The 16620-nt window shown below is 39.3% G+C and overlaps 1 protein-coding gene across 4 annotated transcripts in view; it reads left to right on the top strand.

Moving 5' to 3' along the window:
* The first annotated feature begins 409 nt into the window (after window positions 1-409).
* Window positions 410-16620, top strand: part of LOC144192828 (alpha-taxilin-like) — a 39730-nt gene continuing 23519 nt past the window's right edge. Inside the window, exons 1-6 of one of the 4 annotated variants that reach the window (XM_077711646.1) lie at window positions 410-777; window positions 6695-6796; window positions 7951-8062; window positions 13075-13166; window positions 14255-14425; window positions 16124-16318. In XM_077711646.1, the coding sequence (XP_077567772.1) occupies window positions 622-777; window positions 6695-6796; window positions 7951-8062; window positions 13075-13166; window positions 14255-14425; window positions 16124-16318 (828 nt within the window). In that variant the 5' untranslated portion in view covers window positions 410-621. Of the gene's footprint in view, window positions 778-6692; window positions 6797-7950; window positions 8063-13074; window positions 13167-14254; window positions 14426-16123; window positions 16319-16620 lie in introns of all 4 variants that reach the window. The other 3 variants (XM_077711650.1, XM_077711649.1, XM_077711647.1) reach the window with 3 other exon arrangements.

Genomic DNA, 16620 nt, shown 5'->3' with positions numbered 1-16620 from the left:
TAAAAGGGGGAAAATCAGGAAATTTAATATAGATCTAGCCTATTCTCTCGCCAATAAAGAGAACTGGACATGGAAGCGTCAACAATGTCTTGTATCAACACTTGACTCAACAGATCTTTCAGAACCAAGAAAAGAACATCTAACACTACTTAAGATTACAAGTCTTGATAAACACTATGGAATCGCCGGAGTGCCACGGACCACATTAAAACACGTGCATTTCGGGAATATAGTAATTATGAATTTAGAATATTAAACGTGAAAGTGAATGTGTTTGTGTTAAAACAAGTAGATAATATCATGGATATATTTGTGGATCCAGAAAACACGTTGGTGAAACGCAAATAAGTGATCATATTTTGGAGACAAATCGCTCCCCATACTGCGGCGATATCATCTGAGTGTCGCAACTTTGTTTCTACACGGCCCTGTTACAATCTCTGACGCAGTGCTCGGAAGCCTCTTTTTTTTTAAAAACCTGTTACAATCTCTGACGCAGTGCTCGGAAGCCTCTTTTTTTTAAAATCTTTATTTTTTTAACAGAATGACTCGAATCGAATTTGATTAGAAGGCTCAAGTGTAAAAACGCTGCTCCACACAATTTGTGGCGGAAATGCACCAATGACCTGTTTGCCAGCTGGCAATAAAATATTCAGAAATAACCAAGAGTCCGCCACAACATGGCCGCATTTTCTTGATGTCGTCGACTGCGCCTTAAGAGATCTAGGCAGATATATGTGCTTTTTATGCCTGCTCCAGCACCATATTGAAAAAAAGGTAAATGTTCAGACTTTTTTCTCGAGTTAGTAGAATTTGTAAATATATTTTAGCTAACACAGTTATGCCACATCTGCTTAGAGTCGGAATGCATTGCCCATGTCCTGGCGAACATTTATATAAGTCAATCACTGGTGTTAGCTTACGGCATAGTATTGGCCACGTTATCTACGGATAACACCTGCAGCATTTCAGACTACGTTACATAAAATGCCACTCTCCCACGGGTGCGCGTCAGCGGACCTTTTTTTCATAGAATACATTAACGGATTACTTGGTGTTCGAGTAATTGACCAGGCGACTTATGAAGCAAACATTTCGTGTTAAAAGAACGTTCTAATTTTAGTGATATCACCAAAGGACTTTATAATGTGCAATACAACATTACGAACAGTTTTAAAATAAAATAAAGAAAACAGAACAAGTTAGGTGCTCTTAATGGCTCTCATTCTAGAACCAAATTTTTCAGTGAACATTTTTTAGGTACTTTTGCACCATATTAAATGTAGAGCTGGGGTCTCAAGGATTTTATAATTCTCTATCATTTTCATTCTCATTCTTCTATTATCTTTATAATTATCATTGGCGTTGGCATTCCTCTATTATTATTATTATTATCATCATCATTATCACCCTCACCCTCTGACCCTCACCCCCTCTCACCCTCACCCTCTCTCACCCTCACTATTCTATTATTATTATCGTTGTCGTTATTATTGTTGTTCTCGTTCCCTTTCTCGTTCATTCTTCTCATTATAATGATTCACATCGCCACGATTATCATTATCATTATCCTTATCCTTATCCCTGTCCCTATCCCTATCATTATCATTATTTTAAGTATTTTAAGTATTTTAAGTATTTTAAGTATTTTAAGTATTTTAAGTATTTTAAGTATTTTAAGTATTTTAAGTATTTTAAGTATTTTAAGTATTTTAAGTATTTTAAGTATTTTAAGTATTTTAAGTATTTTAAGTATTTTAAGTATTTTAAGTATTTTAAGTATTTTAAGTATTTTAAGTATTTTAAGTATTTTAAGTATTTTAAGTATTTTATGTATTTTATGTATTTTATGTATTTTATGTATTTTAAGTATTTTAAGTATTTTAAGTATTTTAAGTATTTTACAACTCCTCTTTTGGTATCTCACTTGCCTTGTTTGCTCCGGACAACATGTTCGTGATGAAGACCGTTTTGGCACCTGTGAATAAAAATCACTTATGGACCAAACAGCGTGGCTGGTCTACTTGCCGAAAGACCAACAAGTTACAGATAACAACTTTCATTTAGAATAACAAGGGCATTTATTCACAGCCAAACAAAGTAGTCATAATAGTAAGTACTATGATGACAGAAGAAAAAAAGTATTTATAATTGTTATGGTCGTGAAAGTATTTATAACTGTTTTGGTCGCACCGTGTTGCGTGGCGCGACCGGGGAGAGTGTTACTCTTTCGCGGGGACGCCTGATAGATCGAGACGTTCTGCTCTCATGGTAGATTGGTTTTAATAACATAATGCGAAAATGATCCGACGGTGACTAACTCTTCCGTCGCACTTAAATAAGTCGGGACGAAATCAAGCAATAGAACACAGCTGCTAAGAAATGACGTCAAGCCAGGAGGGGCTAACGAGCTGCTCCTTTCAATAACGGTAAATACTGTAATTTACATCACCATAGAAAACATTAATATTAATCTTTGAATTCAGGTTCTCAGCAAATCATTTTGAAAATATATATTTCCTAAAATAATGGGAAATTATTTAGAATTAAAATTTTGTTCTTATTTGAATCGGCAGAACACTTCCACCTGATGGACAAATAATTTTACTGCAATTCGGTCCGGTACCGGGTTAAAAGTGCACTTTATTACCGGGAAATCAAACACCCTGGGCTCGGTTATAGTCCCTAAAAATCGTCGGTACTATTATTTATGCTGCGGTAGTTGTATTTATTCATTTAATATTGTTTCCGACTGGATTTAAAGTCATTTTTGTGCATTTTGTGTTTTTTTTGCCATTGACGTCCATGGCTGTCTTTTTCCGGGGAAATCACTACCCTGGGCTCGTATTAAGCTTCCAAAGAGCTCCAGTATCTGTATTTAATCATTAAATGCAGTTTTCTGTGCGATTATAGCACATTATGAATATTATAAATATATAAAATATTCCTGAATACTCTTGTCACGGGAATAGTATTCAGGAATATATTTATTAAGCAGCAACACCATATTTGAACTTTGTAAGCCATGCATTTGTCAATGTAAAAATAAAAGATTTCCCCATCAATTTCTTTGCGCTGCGGAATCATTTCTTGCAGCCGTCAGAAAAAATGAAGACAAAGCAGCAGTTATTTAATTGATAACTCGTTGGAGTTCGAGATACGCAGAAATATATACCTGTTAAATATATTTTAATTTTAAATAATTTCCCATTATTTTAGGAAATACATATTCAAAATGATTTGTTGAGAACCTCAATTCAAAGATTAATCTCAATGTGTTCTATGATGGTGTAAATTACAGTATCTACTGTTATAACTACTTTTTTTCTTCTGTCATTATGGTAGTTACAGTTATAACTACTTTATTTGGCAGTGAATAAATGCCCTTATTCTAAATCGGGTAGGGAACCTATGGCTCGCGAGCCACATATGGCTCTTTTGATGGGTGCATATGGCTCTCCACTAACTTTGAGGTTAAGTAGGGAAACTGCTAGTGAGTAAGCGCAGGAATAGGAGCGTTACATTGGTATTATGGCATTGACACTACCCCCAGCAGCTTATAATCTTTTTTTTTTCTTTTTTTGATTAGCAACAACATTACAATGTTGTCAAAATAATTCATAGACATTTTGTACTTTAAAAGTGGTTAAAGTGACTAAAAAGGCACACATTTTCATGTATGTTGACTTTTAAATTCAGAGCATGGCTCTCAAGGATTAACATTTAAAAGATATGAATTGTTTATGGCTCTTTCCATCAAAAAGATTCCCTACCCCAGGGGTGGCCAACCCGCGGCTCCCGAGCCGCATGCGGCTCTTACGTCCATATCAAAGTTTGTATTTGTGTTTTATTTTTATTTGCGTGTGCGCTTCGCTTGAGTTCAATACGGTATTTTCGTCCAATGCGCATGTGCTTGGGATGAAAATACCTCAGTTTCCCAGTAGGAGCAAGGTCATTTGAGTAAACGTTTTTAACAGAGTGGGAGAGCTCCCGTGAACCAGAAGCGACAATGAACGGCGTCGCGCACACAAAAAGTATCCCAAAGATCGAGCGTCGGCTGAAAAAGCCACACCCCTTGCGAGGCAGACCAAGGCGAGAGTGCTCAGCCGGGAGCAGCCAATAGGAGAGCGAGGTGTACACCCACGTGGTGGGCGCGCTAGTTAAAAGCCATTCATAATAAATGACAGCTCACAAGGAGCGAATGTTGCGCAAAAATAGGCTCTGATTTTATGACAGAAGTCCCACTAAGTAACATGCATAGTAAAAGAAAAACGCTATTGTAAATTATTATATTTTCTTTTGTGGACTTGGTTGAACTGAGAGTTTGTCTGTGTGAGACAGTGCACACAATGTTCATTGTTGATAATGACTGGCCTGTGCTGTTAGTACTGTAGGAGTCAATTTATGTCATTACTATGCTGGTGTGTGACATTTACAATAATTCTGGCTGAGCAAAGGTATGTGTGTGATGTGGCTCTTTGCGGTCCCACAGTAAAAAATGTGGCTCTTGGTCTCTGACTGGTTGGCCACCCCTGCCCTACCCCTTTTCTAAATGAATGTTGTTATCTGTAACTAGTTATTCTAAATGAATGTTGTTATCTGTAACTAGTTATTCTAAATGAATGTTGTTATCTGTAACTAGTTATTCTAAATGAATGTTGTTATCTGTAACTAGTTATTCTAAATGAATGTTGTTATCTGTAACTTGTTATTCTAAATAAATGTTGTTATCTGTAACTTGTTATTCTAAAATTTAGAATAACAAGTTACAGATAACAACATCCATTTAGAATAACAATTTACAGATAACAACATTCATTTAGAATAACAATTTACAGATAACAACATTCATTTAGAATAACAATTTACAGATAACAACATTCATTTAGAATCTAAATGAATGTTGTTATCTGTAAATTGTTATTCTAAATGAATGTTGTTATCTGTAAATTGTTATTCTAAATGAATGTTGTTATCTGTAAATTGTTATTCTAAATGGATGTTGTTATCTGTAACGGATATGGCCCGCGGCCCGAGTTTGAAAAACTTGTACACACACACGACCGGGGGTGGGGCGAGCGCGTCGGCAAAATGTCCTTCGGCTGGATAGTCGGTTGGCTAATTAGTCGTTCGGCTAATTCTACTTTCAGCCAGATGCCCCCTTGGCTACTTTAAAAAGATATTTGCTCATAATTGATAATAAGTTATCTGAGGCTTAATGGGAAATGTTTGGTTAGCAGTACACCTGCTAACATGAGTCAAGGTATCACATTGAGCGATGAGACTGGATTTTGTCTAGATATTTTACATAAAATTAACTTAACATCATTACTTTGATTTTTAGCCCAGATTCCTGCAAACTGTGTAGTTTGATAAAACTTATTAATATGAGCACAAGTACTGAAAGCTGGAGGTGCGTGTTTTTTTACTTACATATTTTATGTTACATCACCTTATCATGGTGGTGGGGTGTGTGTCCCAGTGATCCCATCCAGACTGTAAAGCCTCATCACGTCATAGTGGTAGTGGAGTTTGTGTGTCCCAGTGATCCTATCGTCATGGTGGGGTTTGTGTTTCCCAGTTATCCTAGGAGCTATGTTGACAGGGGCCTTATGCCCCTGATAGGGTGACCCATATCAAACTGGTCTGAGGGACCAGACTAAGAATGGGTCAGAAGACATCTTGTGATGAGAAAAAACATTGAACGGCGTATTCCCTTGCATCGACACGGATCACCAGGACCCCACTCTGGAACTAGGCCTGGAGGAGGACCGCGATGGCGAGTGCCTGATGGCAAGGCCTATACCCATGTGCCCTGGCCATGCACAGCCCGAAGAGACGACGTCTTGGGGTCAAGTTTTAGAGAACCATGTTCTTATCTTTTATTTACCAAAGTTCTGAAGTTTGGATTGGAGCTACTCTTTTTTTTATGTGTAATAAAGCCGTACCTGTTTCGTGATTTGGACAGTTTAGCGTATCTCTAGAAGAAAGATTTTCAAAGCAAAGATTTTCGTCACCTCAATATTGTTTATGAAGCATTCGCAAATAGAGGTACCACTCTCACCAATTTTGTATAACCTATGTATTGATGCAATAAAGCCCTGATTTATTAAGTCATTAAAGTGAAGAAGAAAAGCAAATACATTTTCCAATGGAGTGGAATTGCGAGTGGCAGTTGAGTAATCGTACGCACTTAAGCACTTAAACACTAAACTAACCACCAAAGGGCATAAAAAATAAAAAACGTAGTCAAGATATAATTTTGAAACAATACAGAGATAGAACACCTTTTTGAGGCATTTTTATTTAGTATTTTAGCATTGGATTATTTTGAAGGAACACAGGTTGGTCAACATGCTCAGTTTTCCGCACACACCTTTGTGCAGTTTTTCGCCAGATTGCGGGGAATGGCTGCTGAGTGCTTCCAACTAATGTATGGGAGAGATTGTAGCCATTGTATTGTTTATTTCTACCAAAACACGAGCGCTTTTTCATATTTGCCTGGATCATGGATTGATTAGTGTGGCTTCAATCCTTCCTTGTCAGAGTTGTTCCTTGAGTTTTCTGTGTGTGTGTGTGTTATGTGACATAAACCTGTTAAATTGTGAAAAAAACTGCAAAAGGTAATGTTATATAATCAGTATGTGTTATCACAAAGCTCTATTTATATGCCTTGTTCCGTTTGCCCATCTAGCTAACCCTAATGGATACAGAGCAACTGTGTGAGATTGATGTGGAGACCAGAAGAACTTGGGGTGAGAGTAAGTCACCAATTAATCAAGACAACTGTTTTGAGGTAAATTTTATTAACATTTTTCAGCAGTGGGCATATTGTTTTCTAAAGGTGCCATTGATAAAACTGAAGTCTAAATTAAAGAAGAAAGGGGTTTTGCTCTAATATTAAAGACAGATGGGGTTGGAGAACCATCTTGTTGGCATAGGAAATGAGTTAAATTATAGTTGCATTCATTTTTCTTTGTTGAAATGCACTACATCTTTTTTCTCTCCAGTTTGGTGCTTTCTTACACTCGGTAGATGTGATATACCCATCAAAACAGATTATCAACAACAACATCCCTGAGGATATCTCGAAAGGGGGGGGCTTTGTGTGTCACTACACGACTGGTGCTGCAACACCAGGGGGGAGGGGGAGGAGGGGGGGGGGGAGAGGAAGAGGGAGAGAGAGAGAGAGAGGGAGAGAGAGAGAGAGAGAGAGAGAGGGAGAGAGAGAGAGGGAGAGAGAGAGAGAGAGAGGGAGAGAGAGAGAGAGAGAGAGAGAGAGAGAGAGGGAGAGAGAGAGAGAGAGGGAGAGAGAGAGAGAGAGAGAGAGAGAGAGAGAGAGAGAGGAGGGAGAGAGAGAGAGAGGGAGGGAGAGAGAGAGGAGAGAGAGAGAGAGAGAGAGAGAGGGGGGAGGGGGAGGGGGAGGGGAGGGGGAGGGGGAGGGGGAGGGGGAGGGGGAGGGGGAGGGGGAGGGGGAGGGGGAGGGGGAGGGAGGGGGAGGGAGAGGGAGAGGGAGAGGGAGGAGGGGGAGGGGGAGGGGAGGAGGGAGAGGGAGAGGGAGAGGGAGAGGGAGAGGGAGAGGGAGAGGGAGAGGGAGAGGGAGAGGGAGAGGGAGAGGGAGAGGGAGAGGGAGAGGGAGAGGGAGAGGGAGAGGGAGAGGGAGAGGGAGAGGGAGAGGGAGAGGGAGAGGGAGAGGGAGAGGGAGAGGGAGAGGGAGAGGGAGAGGGAGAGGGAGAGGGAGAGGGAGAGGGAGAGGGAGAGAGAATGTGTACGCGCGCGCACACATACTGTTATGGTGGTGTTATTGTAATTTATAATTTGCGAATTTTCATCAAAAGTTTTTATTATTGTAGAAAATTTTTTTTTGACGATAATTATCGTCTTATCGCCCACCTCTGTGTATATTTGTATCTGATTTTCACTGCAAATTTTCTGATTGTGTCTTCTCAGGAGGTTGCTGATTTTGGTTTGGAAATGTGTTGCATGGAGGAAGAAAGAGGAGAGATTCTTGGCAGTGACGGCAGCCCAGGTGACTTGAAGGAGATTGAGTTTGAGCCTGCAGGTGAGCATACTGTAAAACATTAATTTTAAAGGCACCTCTAATAAAACGGCACTTTGGTGCAATAATTGAAAAATAGATCGACACCTTCTAATTGAACGGCACTACGCTAGAGCGGCATGCCGGTGAAATACAGGTTTTTCTCAATTTGGGAAGATGGTCCGTATTCTATATGGTGTACTCTGTACTGTATACAGGGGGGTAAAAAAAATAAAAATAAGAATAAATTAAAAAAAGATTTGAATTAAATTCAAATTAAGCCTTTTTGAAGGGGAATCCCTACTTCGCGGAAATTCACTTATCGCGGGTGGTCCCGGTCCCCATTAACCGCAATGACCGAGGGAACACTGTACACGCGCCCAAATACACAACGACCTAAAAAGTTTTCATGCACACAAAGAAAAGAACACCTCTGATGATGGGCTGTAAATACCAAATAAGTCGGTAGTTGTTTGCCCACCCTTGCTTTGTTGGGGTCACATACCGTTGTAGTCCAAAGTTTACATACACTTATAAAGAACATAATGTCATGTCTCTATTGAGTTTCCAGTTATTTCTACAACTCTGATTTTTCTCTAATAGTGATTGGAACAGATACATCTTTGTCACAAAAAAACATACATGAAGTTTGGTTCTTTTATGACTTTATTATGGGTGAACAGAAAAAAATGATCAAATCTGCCGGGTCAAAAATATACATACAGCAGCGCTAATATTTGGTAACACGTCCCTTGGCCATTTTCACTTCAATTAGGCGCTTTTGGTAGCCATCCACAAGCTTCTGGTTGAAACTTTGACCACTCCTCCTGTCAGAATTGGTGCAGTTCATTTAAATTTGGTGGCTTTCCGACAAGGACTTGTTTCTATAGCATTGCCCACAAGTTCACAATGGGGTTTAAGTCAGGACTTTGGGAAGGCCATTCGAAAACCTTAATTCTTGCCGGATTTAGCCATTCCATTTCCACTTTTGATGTATGTTTGGGGTTTTGGGGTCCATTGTCCTGACTCATTGATTAGCAATAGTGAAATAATGTTCTCAAAAGAATTCAGACTTTTTTTTTTTACTTTCAAAGTGGTGAAATTAATAATAAATATTCACATTTTCATGTACTTTTACTTTTAAATTCTGAGTATGGCTCTCAAGGAATAATGTTTGAAAATATGAATTGTTTATAGCTCACTTTGTCAAAAAGTTTCCCAACGCCTGCTCTAACCATTAATCTCTGGGACCATTTTTTTACAAACCACATGCCATATTGAGGATATGTTGTGAAATTCTCAAAGGAAGACCTTGTTCTTCATCCGTATTGTCGTAATTGTTGTCCTATGCCTCTTCCTAGCTCCAATTTCATTATTCCGAAATGATTCTCATCAGTTTGAGGGGTTGAGTAGATCTCGACTCGATCGTCATGCCCGAAAAGCTTTCAGTGGCTACCAACCAAACAAACTCCACGGCCTTATGTATGGCTGAGTGATTAACCTCTTCAGGCGAAAATCTCGTACTACTGGATGATTTTTCCATCTTAAAATGCTCTTTTTCTTTATATCATTAATGGAATTATTCTATTTCGGCCTCTTCTGCTTTCTGGCCTTCTTCGGGGAGGCCACAGTACTTTAGGGTTCCAGCGCAAATTTAGAATTTTTTATGAACAGTTGACTCTTGGATCCTCAATACTGTGATTAAACGAACCCGCAAACCTTGGGCCCTCGAAGTGGGAAACGATGACTACGTGTATTTTTTTCTTGAGCAGAAGCAGTGCACAAGCCTTGACTAATACGCACAGTTGTGGGTTCATATTTGACTAGGTGCAACCAGACTAATGTGTCCTGCTTTCTTCTAATAAATAACCATAATGGTAGTACATCTAACTGCTGATAGGTCTGAAAAACAATTTAAGGAGCAAGTTAAGAAAGAGTGAGATTAATTTAAAATGAAATAGGTTTATTACCGGACTGCAGAAACTGGTGTCGTCAGCCCGCAGGGCGGAGCTGTCATAACCCGGGGGGTGTTCCAATCCTACGAGGGAAGGGTAGGTAGGACTGGTGGGTGGTGCCGCTGGAGGAAGAGAGTTGGGCAATCTTTCAGCAGCTTGGGCGTTTTCTGGTTGTGTCGGTCTCCGATGAACGTTGGTTTCCTCTTCCGCGCTGATTTTCATGGTGGTGATGAGACCTTGTTTTCCCCCCCTTCTTTTTCTTATTTTTTTCGATGTCGTATAGACATTTCACACTGTTCTTTCCATATTTTCAACACCAACAACTGTTTCTTAACTTCCTCACTTTTCTTTCCCTTTCTCTCCCTTTCCTTTAACATTTCCCTTTCTAAGCTCACCAAGCCTTCCATATCCTTAAAATTGGCATAGAAACCATGTTTCTTCACCCATCTTGGCAGATACAGGCAACTCCCCATTCAATGCATTTGCATATATTTCACATCCGGTAACTCTCCGATTCTCATTTTTCAGTCTGACAATAAACCCACCCCTGTTGTTGCTTTCTGACCCATATTAATCACTTACTTAATAGTTTAAACAACAATTATTTTCCAAATTACCCGAAATTGATCTGTACTTCGTGATTCACCCAATCTCTCTGAATACACCAAGACCAAAAGTCCCTGACTTTGTATTAGGAGAGTCCCTGACTCTGTTAAAAGACCAAGACTATAAGTCCCTGACTTATACTTGTTCTATTTACGTTGGTCCCGGACCAAAAACTATTATGTTCTACGCAAGTTGGTCCCCAGTCCGCAAACGGTTAATACTACCGCAGTGATAATACTTCAAATTCAAATGATCACACTTCACGGGGACAGAAATCAAAGGGTGAACTCACAATCTTTCTCGTTCCTAACCTGCCCTAGTTCGAGGGACCCGTCACCTGATCACCGAAGCGGCGAGAGAACAGCCGTCGGGTTGATCCTTTCAATGGAGGATGCTGTCGTCGTGCTCCGTCGTCGCTCGGCAATTGTTGGCTGTTGGGTCTCGAGTTTTCGGCACCAAAGAATGATAGATCTGAAATACAACTTCAGGAGCAGGTTAAGAAAGAGCGTGATCAATTTAATAGGAAAAAGGTTTATTACAAAACTGCAAAGTGGAGAGTGAGAGCTCAAACAGCCTGAACCGCTCACAGTCTGTTGTTCTTGCAGCTCTCACTGAATGACCAGTGAGTGAGTCTTGAATACAAGCAAAACTGAGAGTTGTCACCAGGACTTTGGACGGATACGTTTCACTCATTTGCAAGGCAAAAAGTAATTGATCATTGTCGGACAGTTGAGTGTTTGTGCTGACATGTCAACTCAATCACAAGACTAAGATTGATTATTCAGACAGTTGGGTGTTTATGCTGACATGTCAGCCATTCACAGCTTGTATGAGAACGATGTTTTCACACTCACAAAAACTGTTATAATCTGCCACATGCTACATTAACAATTCAGTCTATAAGGACGTTCTAATTTCCATTGTGTCCAAACAGATAAACCTCTGGTGTGTTCTTAAAAGTTTCTGAATCTTTTATATATATTTTTTGTTTAAAAAAATGTATTTTTTAAAAGTTTCCCTGCTAAATCTAAACAATAATGCTAAGCGCTTTGAGTTAGAATATTGTTCACTAAAGATATTAAAAATGGGACTAGTGACACCTACTTATTGCTCAAGCAGGCCTGTATACATGTATACGTTAATGCTTTCTGCATGCCGCAATGTCATGAAAATTGACAGCCAATTGCTGGCTGCATTGTCAGGTCTTGATCATGGCATGCTTTTGTACTCTGCATTACCATTGTGCTTTGATCGATGCCCTAAACCAGGGGTGGCCAACCAGTCAGAGACCAAGAGCCACATTTTTTACTGTGTTACTGCAAAGAGCCACATTTTTTACTGTGTTACCGCAAAGAGCCACATCACACACATACCTTTGCTCAGCCAGATTTATTGTAAATGTCACACACCAGCATAGTAATGAAATAAATTGACTCCTACAGTACTAACAGCACAGGCCAGTCATTATCAACAATGAACATTGTGTGCACTGTCTCACACAGACAAACTCTCAGTTCAACCAAGTCCACAAACAAAAATATAATAATTTACAATAGTGTTTTTTCTTTTACTATGCATGTTACTTAGTGGGACTTCTGTCATAAAATCAGAGCCTATTTTTGCGCAACATTCGATCCTTGTGAGCTGTCATTTATTATGAATGGCTTTTATAGCGCGCCCACCACGTGGGTGTACACCTCGCTCTCCTATTGGCTGCTCCCGGGTGAGCACTCTCGCATTGGTTTGCCTCGCAGGGGGTGTGGCTTTTTCAGCCGACGCTCGATCTTTGGGATACTTTTTGTGTGCGCGATGCTGTTCATTGTTGCTTCTGGTTCACGGGAGCTCTCCCACTCTGTTAAAAACGTTTACTCAAATGACCTTGCTCCTACTGGGAAACTTTGAGGTATTTTCATCCCAAGCACATGCGCATTGGACGAAAATACCGTATTGAACTCAAGCGAAGCGCACACGCAAATAAAAATAAAACACAAATACAAACTTTGATATGGACGTAAGAGCCGCATGAAACCGGGCAAAGAGCCGCATGCGGCTCGCGAGCCGCGGGTTGGCCACCCCTGCCCTAAACGAACCAAAGTTAGGTACGCTGCCTAGACACTCCTGCCTTAACATAACAGAGTAATATCAGAAAGACAAAATATTGTATGTAAGACGTTCTGTAATTTATTGCGATTAGTTGAATTGATCAGTTACAGTCATATTGCTATTGCCATATATCATATATCTATTCTATTTTCCAATTGGAGTTGATCATTCACATTCACATTGCTATTGCCATATATCTTATATCTATCTACTCTTCCAATTTGGACACTGACCACTGGCTACCATGAGGGATCTTCAAGCTTATTTTTTCATGTATTTTTTTGTAGGTAACATATGTGACATAGCGGTTTCTAAATGATCTGTAATTTCCTATTTCTGTGAAATACCAAAGCACTTTGATTTCTGTTTCAGGGAAGGAGGTTGTGTTACTTATGCAGGCCTTGAATTCCTTAGCCACACCTGAGGAAAAATTGGCTGCTTTGTGCAAAAAATATGCTGATCTGGTAAGATATCTTTTGAGGATATACAATAATCCCTCAATTATCGCAGTTAATGTAGACCAGACGTGATTAGCTAAAAACTGCAAAGTAGGGTCACGCCTGTTTAAAAAAAATATATATATTTTTTTTACTTCAATGCTGAGTTCTAGTTTTTAGCGGAAGACAGAGGAGTGGCTCCCGAGTTTTTCACATTTTTATGAACTTACAATTTTTTTTTTTTTAAAATGCCCCAGAAAAAAAATCTCCAATGTAAACCGCAAAACTTAAAGCCGCAATATTCGAGGGATTACTGTAATGATGCATGTGAAGAGGAAATGACATGTAATGTTTATATAAAAGAAGTACTATGGAAGGACTCTTCAGAATTCAGCTCAGCTACCATCCTTACCATCAAAGCTACTGGGGCGGCAAACCACCAACAACCACACTTATCTCCTACGACCTTATGAAGTTGACCCCCTCCTATGAGACACACTCAATGCGATAGCAGCCATTGTTTGTATCCATTGACAGTCACTTAGCTCCGTGGTTATTAAACTCGACGAGTTTGCCCATGTTTCCATTAAAGAACCTCATGGACCATTGGACAAACACGCAAGTGAGCATCGACTGTTTTCACTTTTCACATTTTAATAAAATGCTCATGACTTCACTAAAACATTGTCATCAGTTAATTAGTTAGTTATCTGGACTTTTGATCCTCAACCGTTTTGTCTTTTGCCGTCTTCCAACTGTATACCTGATTGACGGTACTAAATGTGTTCATTCATAGCATTACATTTTGGTCGACTTTTTGGATTTATTTTGCCACTGTCCTCAACCGTCGACGGTATGTTGTGCTAGCACTGACTACGGGACGGCTCTAGTATAATGCTGTATTATTGTCATTATTTTAATAGTCATATGCATATTTCAACTCACAAAATACAAATCTTGTGGAAATATCACTGAACTTATTGTAGAGGGTTTGTCATTTTACAGCAATTTCTAGATCCCATGTCCATTTTGCATATGTAGAGTAATATTGTGTCAAATTTGAATGTAATAACAACTAGCGTCATAACAAGATGCTTCTTTTGTTTTGCATTTAGTTGGAGGAGAGCCGTTCTATTCAGAAGCGTCTGAAAACACTGCAGAAGAAGCAGTCTCAAATTGTGAAAGAGAAGATCCACCTGCAGGGGGAGCATAGCAAAGCCATCCTGGCCCGCAGCAAATTGGAAAGCATATGTAGGGAGCTCCAAAGACACAACAAGACTCTGAAGGTGCACACTTGACTACATTAATGAATAGAAAATAGTAACTAATCTTGCCTGCATGGTTCGAGAGCTTTTGTTTTACCACTATTACATCACTGATCTTTGAAGAAACAAAAGCAACAATACGCACATGAAAGTTTTAGACATTCAAAACTTTTCACCCTTCATTTTCATTCATTCAAAATGTTGCCATTGCCCACCGTCGGCTATCAAAAATGGACATTTTATTGGTTATAAGGAGATATGACAATTCCATGATTCCTGTGGGTCCTTAAAAACGCTTAAAAGTATTGAATTCTAATGCATGTATTTAAGGTCCTGCATTTTATGGAATTGTTTGTAAAGTAATTGTAGGTGTTTTAATTAGACAGATTTAATTTTGATGGGAATACACTATGACACACCCTAAAACAAGCTCACATCCACTTCGTAATGGTGACTTGAAACTAGAGCTGGGCGATATGACAAACATTGTTCTCATTTTCTGAACCGCTTTAGCCTCACTTGGGTCACAGGGGGTGCTAGAGCCTATCCCAGCTGACTTTGGGCCAGAGGTGGGGGACGCCCTAAATTAGTGGCCAGCCAATTGCAGGCCTCAAGGAAACATCCATTCACTCTCACATCAATACCTAAGGTCAATTTAGAGTGTTCAATCAGCCTACCATCCATGTTTTTGGAATGTGGGAGGAAATTGGACTACCCGGAAAAAACCCACGGAAGTCCGGGGAGAACATGCAAACTCCACATTGGTGGACCGACCTTGTTCCTCAGGTTCCCCACTGTGAAGCCGATGCGCGCGCCCAACGCGCTAACCACTTAGCCGTGGGCCGCCCCACACAAAAATTATAATCACAATAAAAAATATTATCAATCTTTATTTTTCAAACTTGAAACCTTTAAACTTCTTTAAATAAGTAAATAAATCATTTCCGCGTTATACAAATTAAAAAGTACATATGTTGCATTTCTCTACAAGTAGAGAATATGAATTATGATTATTTTTGTTATTCTGTTGCCCAATAAAAATAATAAAAAATCCTTTCTTACACTATGAAATGTCAGAAATAAAACCTGCAGAAATTTTGATAGGCGTCTTTATTTTTTATAAATTTGCCTTCAAACCAAAAGTTGCTGTGCAATATAAAATATTTTAAATAATCAACTGAAGACATCATCACCATTGGCAAGCGGACTATTTTCGGCCTCAGAAAAAGAAACTGAGTACATTTAGCTCACATATGGCCATTTACAAAATATATAAAATAAATTTGGATAAACTTAACCTATATTAACCAGTGGCGGGCCGTCAGGGCCTTCAAGGCCTTCTCTGCTGGCCTAAGAAATATCTGAATCATATATTATTATATTTTGTCCATCAATACTCCAAATTGTCTGTTAGCTTCCTTTCATTACGTTCCCCCTGGTCACACTGCTTCCAGATGTGTGTTTTCATATTGAAGCATTTAACCAATCACATTTCAGCCATTATTTGTTACCAGGGTCAGAAATCTGCCTCAAGGCCTTCACAATTAATTCTGCAGGCTCTGCTGTATTAAATAAGCGCCGATAAGACTGTTGCTTTAACCAATCAGATTTCACAATCATCAATTCAATTCTTGTGAAAAAACCTAATCAAGCCAAAGCCTCAGTCCTCCTCTTCAACCCCCCCCCCCTAACCCCAACACCCACCTCTTTTTTGAGTAGGAGGAGAATGCCCAGAGATCGAGGGAGTATGAGGAGCAACGCAAGGAAGCTATGCTTCACTTCCAGATGACTTTAAGTGATATTGAAGTCCAGATGGAACAACATACCTCTCGAAACACTAAGTTGAGACAGGAGAATGTGGAGCTTGCTGAAAAGCTGAAAATGCTCATTGAGCAGTATGAGCTCAGAGAGGAGGTAGGAGATTACCTGTTCTGCATGACTGTAAAAAAGTTGCCTATTTCTATAAATCACTTTTTAAGGGTATTAGTCATATACATATCCAATAATTATTTAGGAAATTATATTTAAATATTATGCAGTCGTACCTCTACAAAATTATTTTTCCACAACTTTTAGTAGAGCAGTACGTTATATAGAAATACTCTTCGTTCCACGGTTCCCACAGAACTATCAATGTATATATGCATATCCATGTGCATATCCATGTGCATATTAATTTGCATATTCATATGCACATTCATATGTGCATATGCTTA

Source organism: Stigmatopora nigra, unplaced genomic scaffold (genome assembly GCF_051989575.1).
Source record: "Stigmatopora nigra isolate UIUO_SnigA unplaced genomic scaffold, RoL_Snig_1.1 HiC_scaffold_27, whole genome shotgun sequence".
In the NCBI taxonomy this organism is placed as follows: domain Eukaryota; kingdom Metazoa; phylum Chordata; class Actinopteri; order Syngnathiformes; family Syngnathidae; genus Stigmatopora; species Stigmatopora nigra.
Note: the sequence above shows the minus strand (reverse complement) of the source record. Positions and strands in the feature narration are given on the sequence as shown.